The sequence below is a fragment of the Sturnus vulgaris genome, chromosome 8, assembly GCF_052056855.1.
Source record: "Sturnus vulgaris isolate bStuVul1 chromosome 8, bStuVul1.hap1, whole genome shotgun sequence".
NCBI lineage: Eukaryota > Metazoa > Chordata > Aves > Passeriformes > Sturnidae > Sturnus > Sturnus vulgaris.
The window spans coordinates 17,592,169-17,614,607 of NC_142250.1; the positions used below are offsets into that span (position 1 = coordinate 17,592,169).

At 45.4% G+C, this 22,439-nt stretch overlaps 1 protein-coding gene across 14 annotated transcripts in view; it reads left to right on the forward strand.

Moving 5' to 3' along the window:
- The first annotated feature begins 695 nt into the window (after positions 1-695).
- The window catches only part of CAMK2G (calcium/calmodulin dependent protein kinase II gamma), a 119,309-nt gene continuing 97,565 nt past the window's right edge, over positions 696-22,439 (forward strand). For 2 of the 14 annotated variants that reach the window (XM_088168959.1, XM_088168957.1), the window contains exons 1-2: positions 710-983; positions 2,810-2,904. In XM_088168959.1, the coding sequence (XP_088025085.1) occupies positions 919-983; positions 2,810-2,904 (160 nt within the window). In that variant the 5' untranslated portion in view covers positions 710-918. Of the gene's footprint in view, positions 984-2,809; positions 2,905-22,439 lie in introns of all 14 variants that reach the window. The other 12 variants (XM_088168961.1, XM_014879913.2, XM_088168952.1 and 9 more) reach the window with 11 other exon arrangements.

A 22,439-nucleotide genomic window follows, 5' to 3' on the forward strand; every position in this document is an offset into this window, starting at 1 on the left:
CGGGGACTTCCACACGCGTCCCCAAGGTCGGGCAGCCTGACAGCGCTCGGGAGCACAGGGCCCAACTTTGAGGTGGATCCGCAGAAGGGTTGAGGCCCCGCTTCCCCCGGTCGCGGGCGGCAGCGCAGCGGGCCGGGCTCCCTGCGCTGTGCGCCGATCTCTGACCGCGGTCGGGACGGGCGGTGGCGGCCGGGAGCTGCTGCCTCTCCCTCCCCGCGCACGGAACGGCCGGAGCGAGCCGGGCGGTTGCTGCCGCCGGGCCGTGACACGCAGGGGACGGGTGGCCCGGTGTTAGCCCCGCTGACGTGCGCCCGGGGGAGGGCGGCGGCAGCGGCAGCAGATCCCTCTTCCCTCCCCGCCCGCCGCACGCAGGAAGCTTATCCGGCCGCGGCTGGCCCGGCGCCCCTCGCGCGGGGAATTAAGAGAAATACCCGCGGTGCCCCCGGCCGGGGTCTGCTCCCGGCCGCCGGCGGAGCGCGTGGGGAGGGGGCGCGCCCGCCGCAGTCCGCCCGCCCTTGGCAGGGGGCGGGGGCGCTCACTGCAGTGCCCGCTCCGCGCCCGCGGCGGGGGGAGCGGCCGCGCCCCGGCTGCAGCCCCCGGCGGGCGACGGCGCTGCGGGCGCCCCGGGAGCGCCCCCGGCGGCCACACCCCGCGGCGGGCCGGGGCCGGCGGAGGGAGGGGGCCGGCGCGGGGTGTCTCCGAGCCAGTTCTCGCGGTGCTGGCCAGGCTCAGCCTCCTTCCCCTCCCCGGCGAGCGGTGACTGTGCACGGCGGAGCGGGGAGCGCCGAGCCGGGCGCCGGGGGAGCCCGCGCCGCCCCGCCGAGCCAGGAGGAAGGCCGCCGAGCAGCGCGCCCGCCCGGCCCGTCCCCGCCGCCCTGCCCCATGCCCCAGCGACGCTGAGCCTCCCGCAGCCCGAACATGGCCACCACGGCAACGTGCACCCGCTTCACCGACGAGTACCAGCTCTACGAGGAGCTTGGCAAGTACGGAGCCTGCTGTGCGCCCCGCGCCGCGCCCTGCCGCCTGCCCCGGCCCCGGGACCCACCGGCGCTGCCGGGAGCACTGTGCCGGCGACCCTGCTCTCCCGGGAGCCGGAGGAGGATTAGCTGTCGCGCTGTAATCCTGTTCTCCAGCCCTCCGTCCACCCCAGCGGCACAGCCGCCGGAGGGAAAGGTGTTCCTGCCCTCCTGGGTCGCCGCGCCGCAGCGGGTGTCCCTGCAGCCTGTCTCGGGCTACACGCTCCTGTTGCACCCCGAGATTTCCTCTCTTCCCTCCTTTCCTTCCTCAGGACCCGGCCGCCCCGTCCTCCTTCCCGCACCGGCTCCCAGCTACACGTTGCCGTTCCCTGCAACTGTTTCTGCGCTGGGACGCGACACTGTTACAGCCACTCCGCGATGCTTCAGTCCCCACTTCCTTGTCCCTGTGAAAGGACCAGGTGCTGCTGCACCGCGCTTCTCCTCCCTCCCCGCTTCCTCGCTTCTTCCCTCCCTCTCTCCGCACTTGTCTCCGCATTGGCAGACTTGCTGCTGCACCCTAGGACAGGGCTTTGCAGGGGAGCGCAGTTGGGCAGGAAAGCAGCGCAGAAAGGGCCAGGGTAGGATTATGGGGACAGTGCTTTCGTGGGTGCTGCTGCTGGCTCCCTCCCTTTCTGCACCAACTGCTGGGCTCTGCTGCATCTCTTCTCTCCAGCCCGGTGTCCCCGTCCCTCCCCACACTGCTGCAGCTGTGTGTCACCGAGCCCGGGCCCCAGTGCTGGTGCTCACCTTGATGCTCATTGGTTTGTATTAGAGGTTCAGGAAGGGGATAAAAAGGCAGGACTCCGCAATATTGGGAGGATTCAAGCTATTTTAGGCTCCCTGTAGGACTAACTGTATGTGGGGCCCTTGTGCAGCTTCTGTTCCCCTCTCTCATAGTTGAAATATGGACATTTGTCCCTAGACTTGGGTTTGCATTCCTGATCTGAAGGACTTGGAATTTTCTGCTAGTTTTCTCATATTTGTCCTTTCCTCCTTTCAGATCTTTCCTGCAAAGATAGTTGATGTTCTTTACGCACCATGATTTTTGTTATTTTTAAAAAATAGAGGGCTGTTTCCAATTGCTAATTGTGCATTCCTGTAGATTTTCAGTCTCTGTCTTTTCACCTTCGTCTCTGTTGTATTCACTCTTTTCCCTCACGGAAGTCCTTCTTCCCTCCCTCTCAGACCTCTTCTCCAAGAATAATTCTCTTTGGAATAGTTGTAATAATATCAATAGTTTCAGCTTGTGAAAATGTACAAAGCCTTGTAGTTTTTTACTCACTTCATTAATAGGTACATGCTTATCCCCGTTTTGCAGGTGGATTGAGGGATATAAGAGAATTAGTAACTTCTGCAAAGTGTTGCAGTGATTTTGTGACTGAGCTTGCACTTGAGCATGGGAGACATGAGTCCTGGTTTTGTGCTGTGACTGCCAGGGATGCTGTCTCTGGCAGGTGGACTTAGCAGCTAGTGTTTGCAGCATCTTTCAGGGCTGTTTGTCTCCTGTGTATCAATCCCTTCGTGTCCTGTTTCTGTGCCCATGTGGTCCCCACGTAGTGTGCCCTTCTTACTGTGCTGTCTGTGAGGGGGCTTGAGGAGTCTTCAGGAGGCTTGAGTACCATATAAACTTAAGTGTTTTGCTGATCAGACAGCATGCATTGTTTATCAGATTCTCAGTTGTTGAGTCCCTCCTCTGCATGTCTTCTGCCCTGTCCACTCTGGGGACAGAAATTATTGCTATTATATTCTCATTTTCAGTTTCATAGCACCTACCCTCTTTATTTTTCTTCCAGGGGAGCCTTCTCCGTGGTCCGCAGATGTGTAAAGAAAAATTCTTCACAGGAATATGCTGCAAAAATCATCAACACCAAAAAACTGTCAGCCAGAGGTTAGTGTCTCCTATCTACATTTCTTCCCTGTATTAGTAGAAAAATACTTCACTGGAGTTGAGGCGGTAATAAATTTAAAGGATCTGGAGTTGCTTGTTTCAGTCATTATTTAGGCATTTCAAAATAATTCAGTTGTGTGGCTAAGAGGAGACAGAAAGAAGAAGGTAGTGTGGGATGATAGAAAAATTCTTGTGTCTGGAAATGGATACTCTGTAAAGTGATGTTGTCTTTTTTCTTCTTGAGATCTTTCTTCTTCAAGCTAAGCTAGAGGTAGATTCATCTATGTGTGTGTACGTACCAATCACTCATAATAAAGAGAAATATTGCAGACTTATTTTGCTGAATGTCTTTTTTACCTAGGAGATCTGTCTTACCAGAACAGATGTGACTATTTTTTTTGAAAGATAGATGCTATATGCCTTGCTCCTTTCATCCTGTAGTTAAAGGTCGTGTGTTTGGAAGCTAAACAGTCTGTCTTCAAGGGCAGAAATAGGTTGGATGGAGAAATCTTGCTGATTTGACTTCTCAGCACATTAGAACAAGGGACTTGTGCTTTCATTATTCCTGGAGACTTACAAAACCTGAAACTAGACGGTAGTGTTATGAAAAGAGAAAAAAATCTGACTCTTTCAAGTTGTTAGTCTTGTGCTTTTCAGGGATGTATGTATATATAAAGGGTAGTAAACTGTATAGCATGAAGGGAATGTGCATCTTCTAGTGTGTGGGGAATCACTACAGGGATTAAAGTTGTGTGGGGCGGATGAGGGGGCAATGAGAGAAACTGAACTGCAATGAAAGATGCTGAAAACAGGGAGTGCAACAAGTTGAGATGCCAGAAGCAACTCTTTCTAGAAAAGGTGAACAAGAAGAGTTGTAAGTCTTTAGAGGCCTTTCATATTTCACAAAGTTAATGTATGAAGCCCTTGACTATCTTGCTAGCTGAGTAGAGGGCTTAGTAGGGGGGTTGACTGAGAAATGAAAGAGAAAAGCATGAGGAGAAAGCAAATGATCTTGAGAAATGATTTAGAAGTGAATAATGTTTTGCCTAAACCTTACAAAAAAGAAAAATAGAATATGTGTTCTCCTTTTTGCCAGAATATGAAATGTGATAAGAGCAGAAGACAGCTTGAAGAATAGTGAAAAATTTCCATTTACTGTAGTTTGTATGAAGTAGTGTCAATGGTAGTGTGCTGTGAAGCAGTGATTTTTCTTTTCTCTTTTTTGGTGTGAGTTTTTGTTTTTTTTCCTTCTAGAAGCAAGCATATGTGCTAAGGTGTTCCGTATTTAGCTTGAGTGAGGTCGTTTTGGGGGCCAACCAGTGGAGCCCTGCATTGTTAATGAGGTGGCTGCAGATCTTTTTGAGAATCAGTGTCCCCTCAATGGTCACGTGATAGTGCCCGCTGATGTAGGTGGGATATCCAATCTCTTGAGTTCAAAATTAGTTCAACTTAATATGGGAGAGGTTTGAAGAGTGGCTTTGCTTTGCTAACGGCCGTTAATGCCATGTTTGCTCAGCAGACTTCCCTGTCCATCCTGTAATAGGGACTAAAGCTCAGGAGAGCCTTTTCTCAGATGTTAGGGGACACCAGGCTGCTCGGAGAAGGGAGAGGGCACTTCAGTAAACTGTTCATGAGGATTAAACCATTATCGTACAAAGGACAGGGTATTGGAGTTAACTCTGGAGATAAGGAAAATGGGAAAAAATGCAGGCTGAATGTAGTTGAAAATTCAAAAATATATTAGTTGAAGTCCAAAACTCTCAGAAAACCTGACTAAGTCAGTTTTTAAGTGTTTGGTCATTTAATGAGTTAAAGAGGGAGGAATGTATAGATTCTAATTGTTTTTCGTAGTAAGGTGATGATAGTTTAATGACCCAACAAATAGGAAAAGTAAGTATGGGTGAATATAAGCCATGGTTTGACCTATACTTACTATTTAGATTTCATACCTTCCTATAAATAAAATACATTTAGCTGCTAGCCTGGTCCTCAGCTACTTAACTTGAGGCAGCTGGCAATGGTATACTTAAAAGTGTACTGGTTAGGTAGGGTAAGTGTGAGGAGAACCAAGAAAGAAAATGTGTGTTTCTGCTACTGTCAGATACAAGGGACTGATCACGTTGTGTTGAAGTTTTAACTGAGTACTGAGGAATCTGTGAAAGGTGGATGGTGACTTCAGCTGAATATATAGGTTCCTCAGTTATTCCAGCTGTGTTTGCTGAGAGCTCAAGGGGTAAGTACAAAAAGTACTTATAGTAAAAGACTTGAATATTTTGATAGGAAGTTAGTGAATTCACCTTGGAATAGGTCTTTAAAGCGTTGAAGGAAAAATGTGTGCTATTTAGACATTGCAGCTGTAAATCAGTGATTAGGGAGATTCAATTCAGCAACCTGAAAATGAAAGTCTTGGGAAAAGGCGTTTTAGAAAGCTGTCTCCCTGAGGAGCAGAATTATGGTGTTAATTCTGCAGCATCCTGGATATGTGTTGCTTGATGTGTCCTTTCCCCAAGTTGGCACTTCTCCTTGGGCTGTCCGTGTCTCTGCCCATCAGTACCTCTGTCCAGGGCTCTCCTGTGCACCCAGCTGCATGCTGTCCATTGTGCAGGGTAACCCACCCTCCCGACCTGCCTCCCATGCTGCTGCTTTTCTTCTAGGCATGGTCATAGACCCAGACTATTCCCTTATGTGGGGACAGCCATCCCCCTTTCAACTTAAGCATAGCTACATTTAACATTTTTTACTATCTCTAGCAGAATTTGAACCTGTATGGACACCTGATGCAGTGCTACTTCAGGAGTCAGCATCTTGCTGCTGCTGCAAAGTATAGCCCATTACTGCTTCTCAGAAGTTTTGCCTGCTGTAGTGCTTTCCTTGATTCTGTTCAAAGCAATGGTAACAGTCTTGCTCCCCTCCTGCAGTACTTCTTGTTACCTTTGTTTTTCAAGACTTGTGATGAAGAAATACTAGATAACTAATTGGGAAGTTCTGAAAAGCTTACTGCACATGGCTGAAAAGGAGGAAGAGGAATGCTTCAGGGTGAATGATATGCAATGAAAGGGTAAAGACTTGAAGAGACATGGTGTTTTACAAGGCTTCTCTGTTAAAGCAAGGAGGATGGACAGGGTGCTGGTCCTAACAGCTTCAGTCTAGTAAACTTCGCCCTTCATAAAATACCAAGTCAGCTGTTGAGAGAATAGTCTCATTTTTATATTGTCTGTGATTTTTGGATGCTTGTTCTCTGTTTTAATAAGTTTTGTCAGTAAGAGCTGGTCTAAATTGAAATTCATATTTTGGCTTTAGTGAAGCATTTGCTATTATTCATGTGTTGATGCTTAAAACTGCCCAGCGAAGAGCATGCCAAGAAGTTTAATGTTAAATAGGGTCCAAATGCTTGTGGAAAGGGAGAGGAAACAGACTTCACCTTAGTCAGCGTTCAGCTGACATATAAGAGCAGTGGTTATTACACATGGAGGAAATACAATGCTTCAGTCATCTGAAATTCCTATGGGATTGAATGCACAGACTTTTACCAGTGCTACGGGTAGAGGAAAGTAATAACTATAATTTTCTGAAAGTTGTCTTGTGGCTTTCACCAGAATACTTTTTGAACATGAAAATTCATGGCAAGTAGTGCTACAGTGAAGTTCAAATAAAGTAAAATTACTTGCAGTGATCATCAAGAGAGAAGCAGCAGCTTTAGTAGCAGTAGGGAGATATCTGCAATTTGACTTGCCAGCATATACTTCAAGAGACAGTGTGGCTTTGGAAAGAGGTAGGCAGAGCTTTAGGATTTGATAATTTTTAGGATTTTTTTTATACCAAATAGTATTTAGTGATCCTGCCACTATCTGTACTATTTCTGCCCTTTTTTTTTTTAGGTGCAGAAGGAAAAATCTCTGTCTATTACATTATTGTTAAATTTAATTTTCTGTGGAAAATCTGTGTCTTTTAACTCTTGCAAGTGGCATCTCTTGATGAAAGAATTAAAAACAGCTGTCTTTTAAGTTGTCCACTTCACTGTGCTGTGTTTACTGTGGCTTTGCTTTTGACTGTGAAATAAAGGTGGTTTCTCTCCCTGCTTTTCATCTTTCCAAATCTGTAAACCAGATAAAAATTTGCAGTCTACCGAGTTATTTTGTTGTTGTTCCTGTAGGAGATTATGTGGATTGTGGGAGGAGCAGGGAATTACTTCTGTGTATCAAACCCCAACAGGAAAAAAGCACTCTTTATATTCCAACTCCGCTTTTTTTCCCGCACTCCTATTGTCCTGGCTTTTGGTTCTGTAGTGGTTGCTGATTTGGGCTTTACAATATGTTTTATTGGAAGTGTCAGCAGTAGTTTTCCTGGACACTAAAATGTTGAGCTTGAATGCTGCAGAGGAAGTTTAGCAGCATCAGTTGCTAACATCTCTCTTGATCTGTTCTGTACGTGTTCATGGCTTCTGCTTGCGTGAGGACTCCCCTGGACTGCTCTTGAGGCTGCCAGGTTTCGAGTCTGTGGGGCACCACAGTGCTGGAATTGGCTGTGTGCAGGCTGCTGCACTGCAGCGGGGCCACGCTCAGCGAGGGCAGGCGGGCACAGCACCCTGTCACAGGGGGCTCAAGAGCAAAGCCAGACTCACACAGAAATGTCCTGTCATAGATGTCCTCTATGTGCTTCTGTGCCTGTACATTGAGGACAAATGTCCCTGCTTGCAGAGGATGGCAAATCAAACCGTGTCTGCTCAGCTGTACTTGCTGAGCAGCCAAATCAGGTCCAGTCATTGGTTTGGGAGAGAATCGCCCTTTCCGCAGCATGGGCTGAGTAAAGAACTTCCCTGTGCCCCAGCTCCACCCGTGCCTCCCCTTTGCTGCCTGCAGAAGTCTGAGAGATGCTGTGATTAGGGAGCATATATAGCAGACTAGCTGCAGTGGGTTGGAAGTTTTTTGGAGGTCTTTGCACTCATAGAGGGAAGCAGGGAGCAGAGCAGAGTGCTGCACACTCCCCAGAGCAGTGTCTGAGGCTGGGAACTGCCTGATGGAGCGACTGTAAGAGGCTGGGTGCTGCGGGATGGGGCCTGCAGGGGAGGAATCAGTCAGTGGAGTGGGCTTGTGGGTAGCAAGTGGCTGAACTCGTCACTCTGCAGCACAGCACAGGAGTGTGGCAGGGGCTGGTGGTGAGGCTGCTCAGCTGATGTCAGAAACAGCAGCCCTCTACCTCCCACCAGCAGCCTGCCTCCCCCTCTTCTTCCTACCTGCCTCTGCTTGCAGTCCCCTGCATAGGGGAAGAGGAGTTCAAATGGTATATATATATATATAGATATATATATATATATACACCAGTAGGGGAAATTTCATTGGAAGAGGTGTTCGGAGAAGTGGAGAGCTTCTGCCAGAAAGGAGACCCTGACCCTGACCTTGGGGGAGAGGTTGGAGCTGGGAACTTAGTGGGGGGCAGCTGAGGGATGGCTTGGCTTTTTGCCTACCCCAGTGTATCAGTACAGGCAGGGAAATGCCTTGGTGTGAGAGGCAGCAGAGATTGTTGGGGTGCCGAGTGGTGGAAGCCTTGCTTTAGTGTGGCTCACTATGGCCAGAAGCTGGCTTCCTCCCACTCTGGATGTTCGTGATGGTTGGGGTTACCCCAGGTTGCCTCTCAGTTTACGCTGTATATTTTATAAAGGAGCTGGAACAGAGCAGACAGGATTTCAGCTTGTGTCTGTCTTCTCAGTGGTCACATTGAGTATTAAATTTCCGGCATTAACAATGAGGAGGGGGGGGAAGTGGGCACACAGATTGGGCAGGAATTCCTACTGCCTCTGCACGAGGTTAGAGAAAGGAGCTTGGTGAGAGAATCGGGTTTCTTGTTTACCCAATATAAACTGGATTTGTGTATGGCAGAAATGTGATTAGGCTAACTCCTGCACGTGTCCCGAAGCCCTTGGCTCTAGAGCATTTACTCTGATCAGCCAGCCATGGTTGAAATATTTGTAGGTGTCTCTACAGTGGAGAGCAGGGTGTTGAGCAGCCTGTAGATACTTGGGGCAAGGAGAGATACTTCAATTTCATATAGGAAGGATCCAGTGAAAAATCTATTTGCCTTTTTAGTTGGTTTTGCAGTACAGCAAAACTGTCTCCAAATTTCACTGTCTCCAAATTTAATTCTTCTCTAGACAGTAGCAAAATCATCACTAGCTGAGGAGGATTCATCTGTGGACCATAAAGAAATTTTTAAAGAGTGCCCTCCTCCCTAACAATGGGTTAGCAGCACTGTTTTAAGAGAGGACTATGACAATATTTTTGTTCCTTTCCATGCCCTGCAAGCATTCTAGTTGTTCTGGCCCTCTAGATTGGGTGAAGACAGCTTTTAAAAGGGAAGCATGCTAATGCCAAAATTTCTCTCTACTGTGCTGTCTGTGAGCACAACCCTTACAATGAAGACATCATCCCCCACTTTTTCTGACCTGTCACCTGTTTTGGTATTTCAGGTATTTCTTTGTCTTTGTTCTTGAAATCTCCTAATCTTTACCAACATAACAGAATTTAAAAAACCCCACATTCATTTGCCAGTGTTTGACTATAAAGTGAGCCATTGCTGTTGGCTTGGTTGGTTGAAGAGGTGAATATTGCCTGGCACCAGGGTCACCAGCACAGGAAAGAAACCTGGAATGCTGTAAAAAAGAAATGTGGAGTATCTCACATCATTGTGTGTTTGCCTGTAACTGAAGTGATGTCAGTGCTCAAAGTGGTAATCTTCTAGAAAACAGAGGTACACTGATTTTTGATGAGCAAAAGCATCCTTAAAATTTTGAGTTGCTCACTACATGTTTTGGGATTTTTTTTTTTAGTGTGTGGAGGAAATGTGACCCTGTAACTTCAACTACTGTAGTTGCTGCTGATCCTTAGGACAATAAGCTTAATGCTTCAAATATTTGGGCCCTATGAATTAGGCTGACATCATGTTCCTTTTTATACCTTATTAAATTTAAATACCACTTTTTACTTCAGTGACATCTCCCCAAACATTCTGGTATTGCTACCCGCATGATTTTTGGAGAACAGTTGCAGAATGCTTCTGAAGAAATGGGCTGACAGTATCTTAGAAGTAAGCTTTCTGAACATGGAGGGTAGCCAAAGATAAGTGGGGCATAGATTTAACTTTCTGCTGAAACTGAGTCTATAGCTGTTAGATTTTGATTCCTTGTAGCTTTTTCCACCCTTTACTCTCCTGCCTTTCTTTCCTTTTAAATTTTGAGTTTGTTTTGAATGTTCATTTGATTCTCATGGATCGGTTATTTAACCCATAATTATATTAATTTATAATGCTTTGATTGAAAATAGCCCTTTAGTAATGCTGCTTTGCTCTCCTTCCCTTCCAGAGAATATTGCACAATTTCTGTGGCTCCCACAATTTAGATGAGCAGACTGGGAATTTGGTTGTTGGTGCAAGCAGCTGATTACTGATTTCTGAGACTAGTTCAGAGATGCCAGGAGAGCTGGTTAATGCTGTATCTTGCCTTTTTATGATGGAATCAGGAGAGGAGGAGATGACTGTGGTGGCTTTACTCCTGCTGTCAGGCTCTGTCTCACTCTGCTCCTGGCAGAGTCAGAGGGAGAATTCCCCATCTCTGAATGTGAGTTGAGTAAATGCGATGACCTTTCAGAGAATGTGCGTGTGCATTTAACTTTCGTGTTATGTTCCTGGGAGCATGAGTTACATTTCTCTCTGGTGACCCCCTGTCCTGCTGCTCCTGTCCAAAGTTCCCATCCTGAGTTAGCTGTTGTCCAAGCATCCACAGACATGAGCCCTTGTCTTACCTGTGGCTGGAGTGTGCTTACCCATGACACTGGGACAAGTTCAAGTTAGTGTGGTGCTTCAGAGAAGATTGCCAGCTTTTTTCTTTGGTAAAAGCCACAGGTGATTTTACTGTTAAACATAACTTTACTTTTTGAAACAGCAAAGGTAGCATCTCTTTTTGCAGTGCTGTTGTTCGTGTGATTCTGTCAGAGTCCCAAAAATTGACCTGAGAATTGTCTCAGTAGGCATTGTGGGAATGAAGACACAGTTAATGTAAAAAAAAAACAAAACAAAAAATAAACGCCGTGTAAACTTATCTCTAAGGAAGGAATATACTTGTGAAGATGAGCTTGGGAGTGGCCACGGCTCTTTGTCGGCCTAGGAGCCAAAGGCTAAATGGCAGATCAGGCCAGGGAGTGGCAGCCTGCCTGCTGTGGCAGAGCTGCTGGGTTATCTCTGGGGGCTGTTGCCATGATGACAGTGGCAAACAGGGACTGAAAAATTTACCAGATGTATGTGAGCCAAAGGATTAAACTTTCTCATAGGAGAGAAGGGAGGGGAGGAGGGTGGGTGATGATGTATTAACGAAGGACAGTCTCCTAGTGAGAAATACCAGGTTCACTCTCCTATAGCTACTGGGATGGCAGGGGGGAATGCAGACTGGCATTCCTCCTGCAGTCTAAACTCTGAGCAGCACTGCTCTGACAGATTTCCTCTTTGAAGAGCGGGTGAATGCACCCTGCTTTCACTGCATAAGTCATCGGGATTTGCATTGCTTTGGAAGATGGAAAGTAAGATGTGGGAAAATATGGTCTCTCTTTTTTAGTCTTTTTTTCCAATTCCTTACACCTACAAGTAACTCTGGTTCTTTACTTTGTGCTTAGAGATTTTCTGCACTAGAGTTCACGCAAATCAGATTTCAGTGTTGCCTGCAGGTTGCAGACTATCAAACATGGTTCTAACCAGCCTGCATTACTGTCATCAATAGCACAAGACTGTTGTCATTAAAAATATCTGATGCAAAACCATGTCAGCACTGCTAGAGCTAGCAGTGGTCTTGACCCTGCATATGCTTTTGTTCCCAGAGCTGGGGCAGTGTCCCTGCATATCAGAGTTGATAGTGTGGTGGGCAGGCAGTGCATGAGAGAGGCTAAGCCTGGCAGTTTTCCCTCCACTGGAGTCTGAGGAAGTCCTATTACTACCTTGTGCTGCAGCCTCCTTTGTGGAGGTTGACCATGATAAGGACTGGTTCTAGGAGAATTAGTGATTTGCAGCTGGCTGGGGAGCATGGAACTGGTGAGGGGGATCTCTGCACTCAGTGCCCAAAAATCTCAGTGCTCCATAGCAAAAGGTGGTATCACTTGCTTGTTTGCAGTACTGCAAATACTCACGCACCTTCTTGCAGGCAGCTTCAGGAAAGACTTAACTGGTTGTGCCTGGGAAACTTCTGAGCAGCAATATACTAGTATAAAATGTTTATCTAAAGGCTTAGTAAGATAGAATTGTGGTAATAAAAACTAGAGCCTTTCATTCTAGAAGGGCTCCTTCAACTTAAAACGAAACGAGACACTAATATCTACGGAAATTATTGATATAGGTATTTCCCACCAGGCCAAATCCCAGTGGACTTCTTAAGCTCCTGTGAATACAGGCCATATGTGAGAACAAGGATTTTAAGCCTCCAAAGTCAGTTCCTGAAAGCCTATGGAAAGGATTCTTTCCTTTCCTTCAGTTCTACTCCTCTTCAAGGCACCTGAGTTAGCTGGTGTAGGCTGCAGCTTGTCTTTGGAGTAACTCAGTGTTTGGACATGCTTTATCTCCTGCAGTTACTGTGTCATCTCTGATAAGTCAGCTGGTGTAGACTGTGGTAAGTGATAGCTGTGAAGATAGAAATGTCGTTTCTTGATGTTGAAGACAAGTCTTCTTTGAAAGAGGTTTTCTCAGTCCCAGGGGAGAAGTGAGAAAAGGAGAAGTGGTCTGACGACAGCCTGATGTCTGAGGTGAAAAAAAGGAGACTGAAGAGCTAAATCCTTAAACTTCAGTGCATTTCCTCTATTCCCTGTTCTTTTACAGGGACCTCTCTTTCACAAGGGCTCTCCTTGCCTGTGCAGCAGAATATAGTCTGTGTGAAGTTTCTTGCAGCTCTGGAGATGGGTGAGATGTGTGTGTTTATTCAGCTCTGCTGCTAGAGACCTGATCTCATACACCTGACTTGAAATGTGACTTCCTAGGGGACAGTCCAGTACTTTCTCTGGGATGCACTTTCTAGATGCACATTTCAAATTACATGGGTACCCTGGAAGCTTTGTCAGAGAAAACAGCTTGTTAAAACTCATCCTATATTGGTCTCCAATAAACTTTGGTCTTTATTTGGTCTGCCAAATAAACTTTGTGTTTCTAATGTATTAGAGCAGCTACCATTCTGAAAATGTCCATGTGTCTCTTGATGGTTTTGTTTTGTTGTTTAATTTTATTTGCTTCCTCATATTCCTTTATGTCAAAGCATATAACGTTTCATGAATAATGGGCTAAGAAATTGCCCATTGGCTGGAGGAAAAAATAGATGCAGAAAGAGGAACTTGTCTTTACTGGCCCCTGTAACCCATAGGGACTTGCTGGAACATTTTTCTTGGAGGCTACTAGAGAGTATAGCCTGGTGATGCCAAGCAGGACTTTTCTGTTGTTTGCCAAAAGAATTGGTGTGCTGTTAAGTTAAATTTTTGCCTGCCTCAGGGCCAGTCCATGTAAGCTTTGGGTATCAAATGTCCTCTGTTGAGATTGTGTCAGAGAGAGTAGGGGCATTGAAGTCACACAGCTTTATTTTATAACTGGTGTCTGTGCAGAGACAAAGCTTGGTTATGATGATGTGTTTCTTCACTGCAAGTTAAAGTAGTGATTCATAGCTCCTGTGTTACTTTAAATATTCCTGATTTTTGGATTGCAGATTGAAAAGTGGCTTTCAGCTCTGCCCATTTTTGTTTGACTCGTGTGTCATCTGGCCTAGAATCTGCCAGCTTTGCAGATTAGGATATTGTGTTGTGTCTGCTGCTTGTTATGAAGTTGCCTGGATTAAAATTTTCAGTGCAGAGCAATGATCCACAGCCTTCTCTGTCTGTCTGAATTGCTCTTGCACTTAATAAGGATGATGTAGAGGAGTGAAGTGTTGGTCAGCTTGTCCTTTGTGTGGAAACACTTCTACAGCAGTAGACTGAGAGTCAAGCTCTCATAACACATTTATCTTCTCCAGACAGCCAAGTTCAGCATCAGAGATATGAAAAAAGAGGCAGAGGCAGTTGGCTTTTTTGATAATCATTATCAAATATTGCTAACAAGTTCAGGTGACTCTAGTTGCTGCTAGCAGTTTATGTTGCTGCAGACCTGGTTACAGTTTTAAGGAAGCACATTATGCCTTGTTAACTCTTTGTGGTTATGTACAGTTAATTTCTTCAGTAGTCCTGAAGCTGGGCTTAAAAAGCTTTCCCTTCCACCACCTCACAAATAGCCGAGAAGTTTCTTATCTCCCTGATGAGTTATGATATGTTAATTGCTGAAGTTTTTTTCTCATTTGAAAACAGTCAAAATTTCTTCCCTGTCTTGGAAACAAAACTTGGGTCTCATGGTTGCAGTTACCTTATCTAAAAGGGGGGCAGGGGTTGGCTCAGGAACAAGGCAGCATGTGGCTTGACTGAGCCAGAGGAACTTCTTCCTTCTGCATCTTTGATTTCCTGGATCCTGCATTGCAGTGACTTGACACTGCTGAGATCTGCCTCCCTGTTACCTTGTCTGCTACCCAGCTGTAGTCTGATACTTACCGAGCTGGTTCATCCAAAACCACCGACACCTGATGTGATCAGCTGATGGGGCGAGGAAGGGAACTTATGTCCACAAATAAGCTCACTTGGTGTGGTTTCTCTTTGTTAGGCTGTGTTCTTCAGGACCTTCTGTGCCTTGTGGGTTTAAGACAGAGCTGCTGGCGTTCTTGCACTGGTACAGTTGCTGTGTATGCAGCAGAGAAGGTGCTGATATGGCTGTGTTGCCTTTGGAACAGCTCCGTGTCCTACTGTCTCACTTACTGCATGTCCACTTTAAGAGAGTTCATCTGCAATGCAGCTGTTAGCAGGGAAGTTCTGTAAATCAAGAGGGAGTGAGTGCAAGTGAGCCCAGTGTCTGCAGTTGTGGCTGGGTCCTCCCCATGGCACAGGGAAACTTGTTCAGAAAAGACTTTTTGCAGGAGGATAAAGGGATGGCAGCACCATGCTGATGGTAGGAGCCCCTCCCTTCTGTGCCTGTGTATGCATCAGCTGTTCAGAACCAGGAAAACATGGAAAAGCACAGTGGGCAGCAATCCTGGAACTGGAAAATCCTGTCATGCTTTTCCTGTCCTCACTCTGCCACAGAGTCTAACCAGGTATTTGTTTAGGGCCAGTCCTGTCAGGATGTCTTTATAGCACACTCCCTTCTTACACAGGATGTCCTGTTAGAATTTGGAGCGTGTTGTGAGCTTCTGCATGTCACTCAGAAGTGCACAGAGGCCCCACGAGTTGCAGGTTTACAACCGTGTTGTCCCTTGTTGCATGGCTGTCAGAGGGACCATGTGCTGGTGCAAAGGGATGATGCCAGGCAGAGAGCCCACAGGTGGAGTCAGCTGGAGTGCCCTGGCTGCTCAGGTGCTGCACCTGGCCGGCTGGGGACTGCTGCTGAGTGACTTGCTAGCAGGAGGAGGAGAAGAGCCATATGTGCATAGCCCTGCCACAAGTGGGGTAGATAAACCACCTGAGGGGAACTCTGTGAGGATTGCAGCCCTTCCAGCACGTGTCAGGGAGGCTGGCTGAGGAGCTTGTGGCTTTAAGCATACGGCTGAGGAAGGGATGGCTTGTTGTTCTGCTCTTGCCCTGCCTCTCCTCTGCTTCTCCAGCAAGCAGAAGCTCCTTGAAAGACTGTTTGGCTATCAGCCATGACAGGAGCCCTTGTCTAATTGCTTCCTGGTTCCCCATCCACAAGTTTCTGATCATATTCTGGTGAAGAAATTCCTCTGTTAGCTCACAGGGATCCGTGGGGATACCTAGGGCCCCTTGGGCCATTGCTGGAGTGGGCTCCACAGGACCTTCCTTCAAGGTGGCAGCAGCTTACAGGGAGTGCATAATGCTTTTCATTCTGGTGTTTAGCAGGCAAGGCTTCCTCCTTCAGTGTATTTAAAAGTATTCTGGGCAGACTTGGTTCCAGATTTCTATTTTAATTTCTTTATTTCCACTTGGGAAAATGTTTGCAATTGATAGTCATTGGTGATGCAGAAAAAATTGATGTATGATTCACCACCCACTTTTCCTCCTCTGCTTCCTCTCGGCTTCTCCTGTTTTCTGGGCATTTGTTGTCCCTCTCGTAATAACCAAATAGTGCTAACTGTGTGTAAGCACAGGCAGTAATTCCTACAATGTTCCCTCCCCTTTTGCTGGGGGACTGTCTGACTTGTTGTAAGAAGTTATTTTTAGGGTTTGCTTCCTGGGATATTCTACCCATGGCCAGTTATGGTGATGAAAATGTCACTGAGATGCAGAAAGGACTCCCAATTCATTGATAGCATGCCTGATCTTTCTCTTGTAAGGGTGCCCATGGAGATCATGAGTTGCTTGCAACTACATTGCCAGTGCTCAGGGACACAGCCCCAGTGTCTGTGCAGCATAACTCCCTGTTAAAAGCATAATGGGCTTCTGAATTAGCCCAGGGGAACAGAAGAATACAGGAAAAAAGAAATTAAAAATAAGTAAAGCCTTTCTTTGGTTGCAGTGGAGTTTGTTTCTGCCCTTTTTCTCTTTTTTTGTGTATAGGGATGTCAGTGCTGCAGAGCTGTTTGTCAGTGTACAGGGAAGTCCCTCACAGGCAATTTGCTCCTTGTACTGGATGTATTATGTTGCACTGGGTTCCTGCCAAATGGCTGGTTTTGGCTAGAGGAGGAGGTGTGTGCTTATTCTTTTGAAACACCTCTCCCACCCCAGGTCTGTGGCTTGCAACACCCAAAAAAGTTGATCTTTATGACAGCTATAGCTAACAAAGCATGAATGTAATAAAGGCAAATGACAAAGCTCAACTGACCAAGGCCATGGGATGACAGAATAGAGTCTCTGGTGTCAGTGTTGGCTTAAGGAGCACCTGTGTCTTTCTCTGAAGATGTCTGTTCCCTCTGGATTGCAGTACATTTCTTTTCCTTTTCAGTCTCATGCCTTGGATCAGGAAAACAAGTTCAGAAGAACTATTCAGTAAGGAATTATTGAAGTAGTGGGGATGGGCAGTTATTTGTTCTCCAGGTAGATTGGAGATCTATTTAGATCTTCATATTTCTTGGAGCAACCGTAGAAGGGGTTGCTTTAGTGTAGCTCTGGAAACCAGGATCTTCTGCAGCTGGGTCTGAGAAAAGTGCATGTGAAGTGTTATGTTAGTGATGTGGAGATGTGGGAATAGCTTTTGTGTGGCTACATTGTACTCCTGGAAGAGAGCAGAGGAAGCAGAGCCCCTTGAGTGGCTTTGGATCAAGGTAAGGGAGAAGTTTACCTTGGCTTTCCAAGGCTGGTGCTGTTGGGATCAGGAAGCTGCATGGCTGCAGTGCAGGGATGGTGGCAGCAGTCTCGAGTGGGTGGGTTCTGTGCCTGTAGAACAGAGACTTGTGAGCTGCCCACAAGAAAAACCCAGTTACAGAAAGATGGGGGAGACTCCTCTCTGATTAGATGGCATGTTCAAAGTTATCAGTGCTTAGGAACTCCTCTTAGGCTTTTATATACGAAGAGTTTCTTTCTATGTGTGTAACATGCACACATAACCCTGTGGATGTTTGTAAATAATCCTGACATTTGAAATTATTTTAGTGAGTGGTAACTTTTATTATGTCTGCTTGCTGTTTTGCTTCCATACAATACCTTGAAGTGCCTGAGCACTTGATATGCACAGGATGAAGTTCTTGGACTCTTCAGGAGCCAGAGGCAACCACACTATCTCCTTTCCCTGCTGCCCCGTGTTCCTAACTGTCACATGGATTTACTGAGACATGGTGTGCTTTGCTCTTTGGTGCAGAAGTGGCTCTCTACAGGTGTGGCACATGTGTGCATTTTAAGTCTTCTATCATTGAAATGTCTGGTTAACTCCTCTGTATTTACAGCTTGCTTTGCTTAGTTTAAAGTTCTCCTAGCATCGCTAGGGGAACTTAGCCTTAAAATAGATGGTTTGACCTTTTTTTTTTTCTAATTATTCTAATCCCCTGAGGCTTGATGTTCCTTCTTGTCAGAAGAGTGTATTTTAGCAGAGGTATTATCTCTTTCGGAGAGAAGTCATTCAACACTGTGGTGCAGTGCCATTCATCTGTGCCTTTAAGAAGATTTTCTCTTTGGTTTACTTCTCTCATTCATGTCTCTCAAATATCAAATCAAGGCAGCATTTCCAGCACCCTTCCTTCTCCCAACTGTCTGGAATAGCTAAAAAAGGAGCAATGGTTATAGACTTGGAGTTGCATGGACACAGCATCTCCTGCAGTGAAGGATGGCATTATGCAGTGAAGAATGATGTTCTGCTGAGTACCAGTAGTAGGGGTATGCAGAAATTCTGAGGTTTCAGTTCCTTCCTGAGCATCTCTCATTTTTGTTCAAGCATAAATTTCCTTGGTTCATTCAAAAGAAATCCAGCTATTTGGTGACCAGTGGCTGCATTATCATGTAGAATTTTATTCAAGAGCCACACTGTACAGATGTGTTAAGGGAAAACTGGGACTGGATGCCATAGGTCTGCAGGCTTGGACAGCCCTGACAGTGATGGCTGAATTGGAGCACATTGGGTTTGACAAGGGGCTTGTGTAGCCCCTTGTGCACAGGGAGAGCATTGTGGTTTCTGTTCATATGTTGGTAAAGGTGGAGTCAATGCCAGGAACTTCCTCTTCCAGGTAGGGCTTTTCCCAGGGTTTTGTTGAAGTGCTTTTACCTGTGGGTGTTTAGTCTTGTTTTCCAGGAGGTTGGTTTTCTTTTCCCCGCTGCTTTGTCCTTCCAAAATTTGTATTCCCCTACCTGAAAGAACATCATCATTCCACTGCAATGTGCTCCTCTGCACCACCAGGAAAGTGTTCCTGCAGCTTTTTTTAAACCATGTACCCTCGGTCTTACTTTGCTGTTCTCTCTGCCAGCTATATAATGTATCAACAGATTTTATTAAGCATCCTTTATCCTCCCAGTACTGTTACTGGGCAGGGAAGTATTAGCCCTGTTTTACACTTGGAAATACTGAGAAAGATGCAAATTTTCAAGTGCTTTCCAGAACACTTGGCAATGAGCCATGATGAGCTAGGAAAAGGGTCCAAGTCATATTCTTTACTGCAACAGTGATAGGAAGAGTGTAGGTAGAAAAAAAACTGTGGGCATTTGGCAGAAAATAACGTGGGCTAAACATGTAGTAGTACAAGGAGTTGTGGTCTAGTTTGCTGGTTGTAGGAATATTTTGATGCATTTTCTGTACTACTTTTCACTCTGATTTGCTTACTGTTTGTGTAATACAGCTCCAAACTATGTTATATTTTGTATGCCTCTGGACTCTCTCCCTTTCTGTGATTTTTCCAGGTGAAGAGGACTGAAAACTCAATCAGAGGTAACTGCTGTTGGTACAGAAGTTTCTTACATGACAGTAAACACACAATGGTTTTGTGTGTGTGTGTGTGTGTGTTTGAAGACCAGTCAGAAAAAATATAGGAGATCACTTAGATGTAAAATTATTTCCTTGTATTAGTCATAACTACATACAGGCACGGTAACATCTGCAATAGTTTATTTTCTGAAGTGTGTAAAAGTAAGGTGGCAAAATGAAAACTTAAAACTCTAAGATAAGCAACTGTACCTAAGAGTTTAGAAAACTCCAATTTCATGACAAGAATTTAGATAAACTCTAAAATTGTCTACATTTTAAGATCTAAGTAATTGATTCAGTTGTGAAAATTTGGATTATGGGATCTGTCAGGAAACTGTTCCTGTCCCGCTCTTGCTGTTCTTTTTGGCTCATAATCTGTCTGTTAGTGCAAAGGTTTCTACCTTCCTGGAGAATTTGGAAACATCCATATTAATGCATGGTTAAGGTATTTGAAGTCTTTTCCTAGGAAACAGCTGTAGGTGCACAAGGCATACTGCTGCAAGCCCTCTTGACCATATGATAATGTCAAACTAATATGAAGTCTTCAAGAGCAGAACATCCTTTACCACCCAGGGAGGAATAAAATCTTGTGTGTGTTTAAGAAGCTTACTGTTAGCTCATCAGGAGGAATAATGAGAAATTATGGGACAGAGCTGAAGACCTGTCATTAACTGAAGGCCAGTCCAGGGGAAGGAATGCAAACGGTGAAGGAATGACCAGAAAGCTATTCTACACTTAATAATGTGTATGCTGGGGATAATGCTTACTTCTTAAATAGTGTGATTCAGGTTTTGTTTAGAAGACAGTTAGAAACCATACTGTAGCCCTGCTGCAGGGAATAGCCATGTAAGAGGGAGAGTAGAGGGAAAAGGAAAATACTAGGGAGAGGTGGAATGTGATTAAGGTTAATTAAAGTGTACTGTGAAAACTAGTTAGATGCTCTGATCTGCCCTTTCTGTAATAAAAACCAACGTGGTTATGCAATGAATGGAAAATTTATCTTTTCAATAATTCATTTCAAACTTGTTGCCTTTAGACAAATATTGTAGATTAGGAAAAAAAATTGAAAACTTGTGTGTAATTTAAGTCAGCATATTTGAAGAGGAATGCTTTTTAAAAAAGGCTTACCGACTTATTTCTTCGGGTTTTTTGTGTTTTTCACTGGGAAATTAATTCCTTCTTTTCTTTGTATAGGGTGACTGGGATCATCCTGAAACATAGATGCATGTCTTTTTTTTTTTTTTTTTTTTTTTTCTTTTAATTGGCAGTTGTTTTCTTCATAACTTCAGCAAAGAATATATGCTTCCCTTTAGAGAGGAAGATGCTCTCCTAGCACCAGACCAGGAGAGGGAAAGATGGAGGAAGGGGTGGATATTCAGCTCCAGCGTTGGGAATGATTCATCCTATGTCTTGATACAAAAAACCTCAAAAAAACAAGCAAGAAAAACCACAAAAACCAAACAACAACAACAAAAAAGGCAGCAAAGGACATGCAGACACTATCCTTTTTCAGTCTGTCTTTCCTGCCATCTGGCTGTCCTAATGTTCCAGCATGTTGCAAGTTGAATTTTTGCTATTCTACCTGAATTAGAAGGTTTCAGACACCATTGGTTACAGAACGTGTGGCAAAATGAATTAGAAGTCTGGCAATGAGTGTATATTAAATTTAGGAGCTGACAGTACTGCCTATCATGACTTGACTTTGTCCACTTTTGGAAATTGTATTTGTCTTTTTGTGCTTGAGCTTTGTTTTCATCTTTAGGAGGTTTGCATGGTGTGTGATGCTGCTGAGGTCTAATGCTCATGCATGGACCTATGATAGCACTATTGCACATAATGTTTTGGCCTCCAGGCTGCAAAGAATTTTTCTGCTAGTTTGTTCGGGTTCTTTTGATGGGGGACAGAGGAGAAAAGGAAAGCCTTAAGAAAATGTAGCATTCCATGATGCTGTTTTTAGAAATTCTGTGTGGTGCAGGTTTATATAAAAGACGCTTAAGCATTTCCCTGCCACCCCCAGTTTTTTACCTCCTAAGAATAAAAGAATGTTAATACTGTGAAGGAGGATGTGAAGCACTATTCTTCCAGGCACTGTCCTGTGAACAACCCCGATGTGGTGCATGGTTGGAATTAACTTTTTACACCAGAGCTATAAACATTGTTCTGCTTCTCTCTGTGGGTATGTCACCTCCAAACAAACAGAGTGTCTGTTCATGACTAGAAATTCACTTTGAGTTAAGCAATATTTGAATTGAAAGCGTGAAGAGTGTGATGTAAAGCCTTCTCCATGGAAAATTACATTAAGAGTTGCTAGCTGTTTCAATGCACAAGTTGTAGTAGTGTCAGCTATATTACTGAAGGCCCTGGTGATTCTACAAGTTTTGTGAAGCGCTGAAACACTGCAACAAGTGAGGAAGGTACTTCTCTGACTCGAATGGATTTTAATTTTCATGGAATTACAGAATCCTAGAATGGCCTGGGTTGGAAAGGACCTTAAAGATCGTCGAGTTCTAGCCCCTTGCCATGGACAGAGACATCTTTGAGAAGTCCAGGTTGCTCAGAGCCCCATTGAACCTGGCCTCAAACACTCCTAGGGATGAGGTAGGTACAGCTTCTCTGAGCAACCTGTGCCAATGCCTCACCACCCTTACAGGGAAGAATTTTTTCCTAATATCTTATCTAAACCTCTTTCAGTTTGAAGACATTCCCCATTGTCCTGTCACTACATGTCCTTGTAAATAGTCCCTCTCCATCTTTCTCGTGGGCTCCCTTCAGGTACTGGAAGGCTGCAATTTGGTCACCCTGAAGCCTTCTCTTCTTCAGGCTGAGCAATCTCAGTTCTCTCAGCCTTTCCCCATAGACATGGATGAGATCCCTCTAATCAACTTGGTGGCCCTCCTATGGACTCATTCCAACAGATCCATGTCCTTCCTGTGCTGGGGACTCCAGAGCTGAAGGCAGCACTCCAGGTGCTCGTTGTTGGCTCATGCCCAGTGTCCACTCCACCAGCATCCCCAAGTTCTCAGCAGGGCTGCTCTGGATTGGTTCATGCCCCAGCTTGGATTGATACCTGGGGTTGCCCCAGCCAGGTGCAGCACCTTGCACTTGGTCTT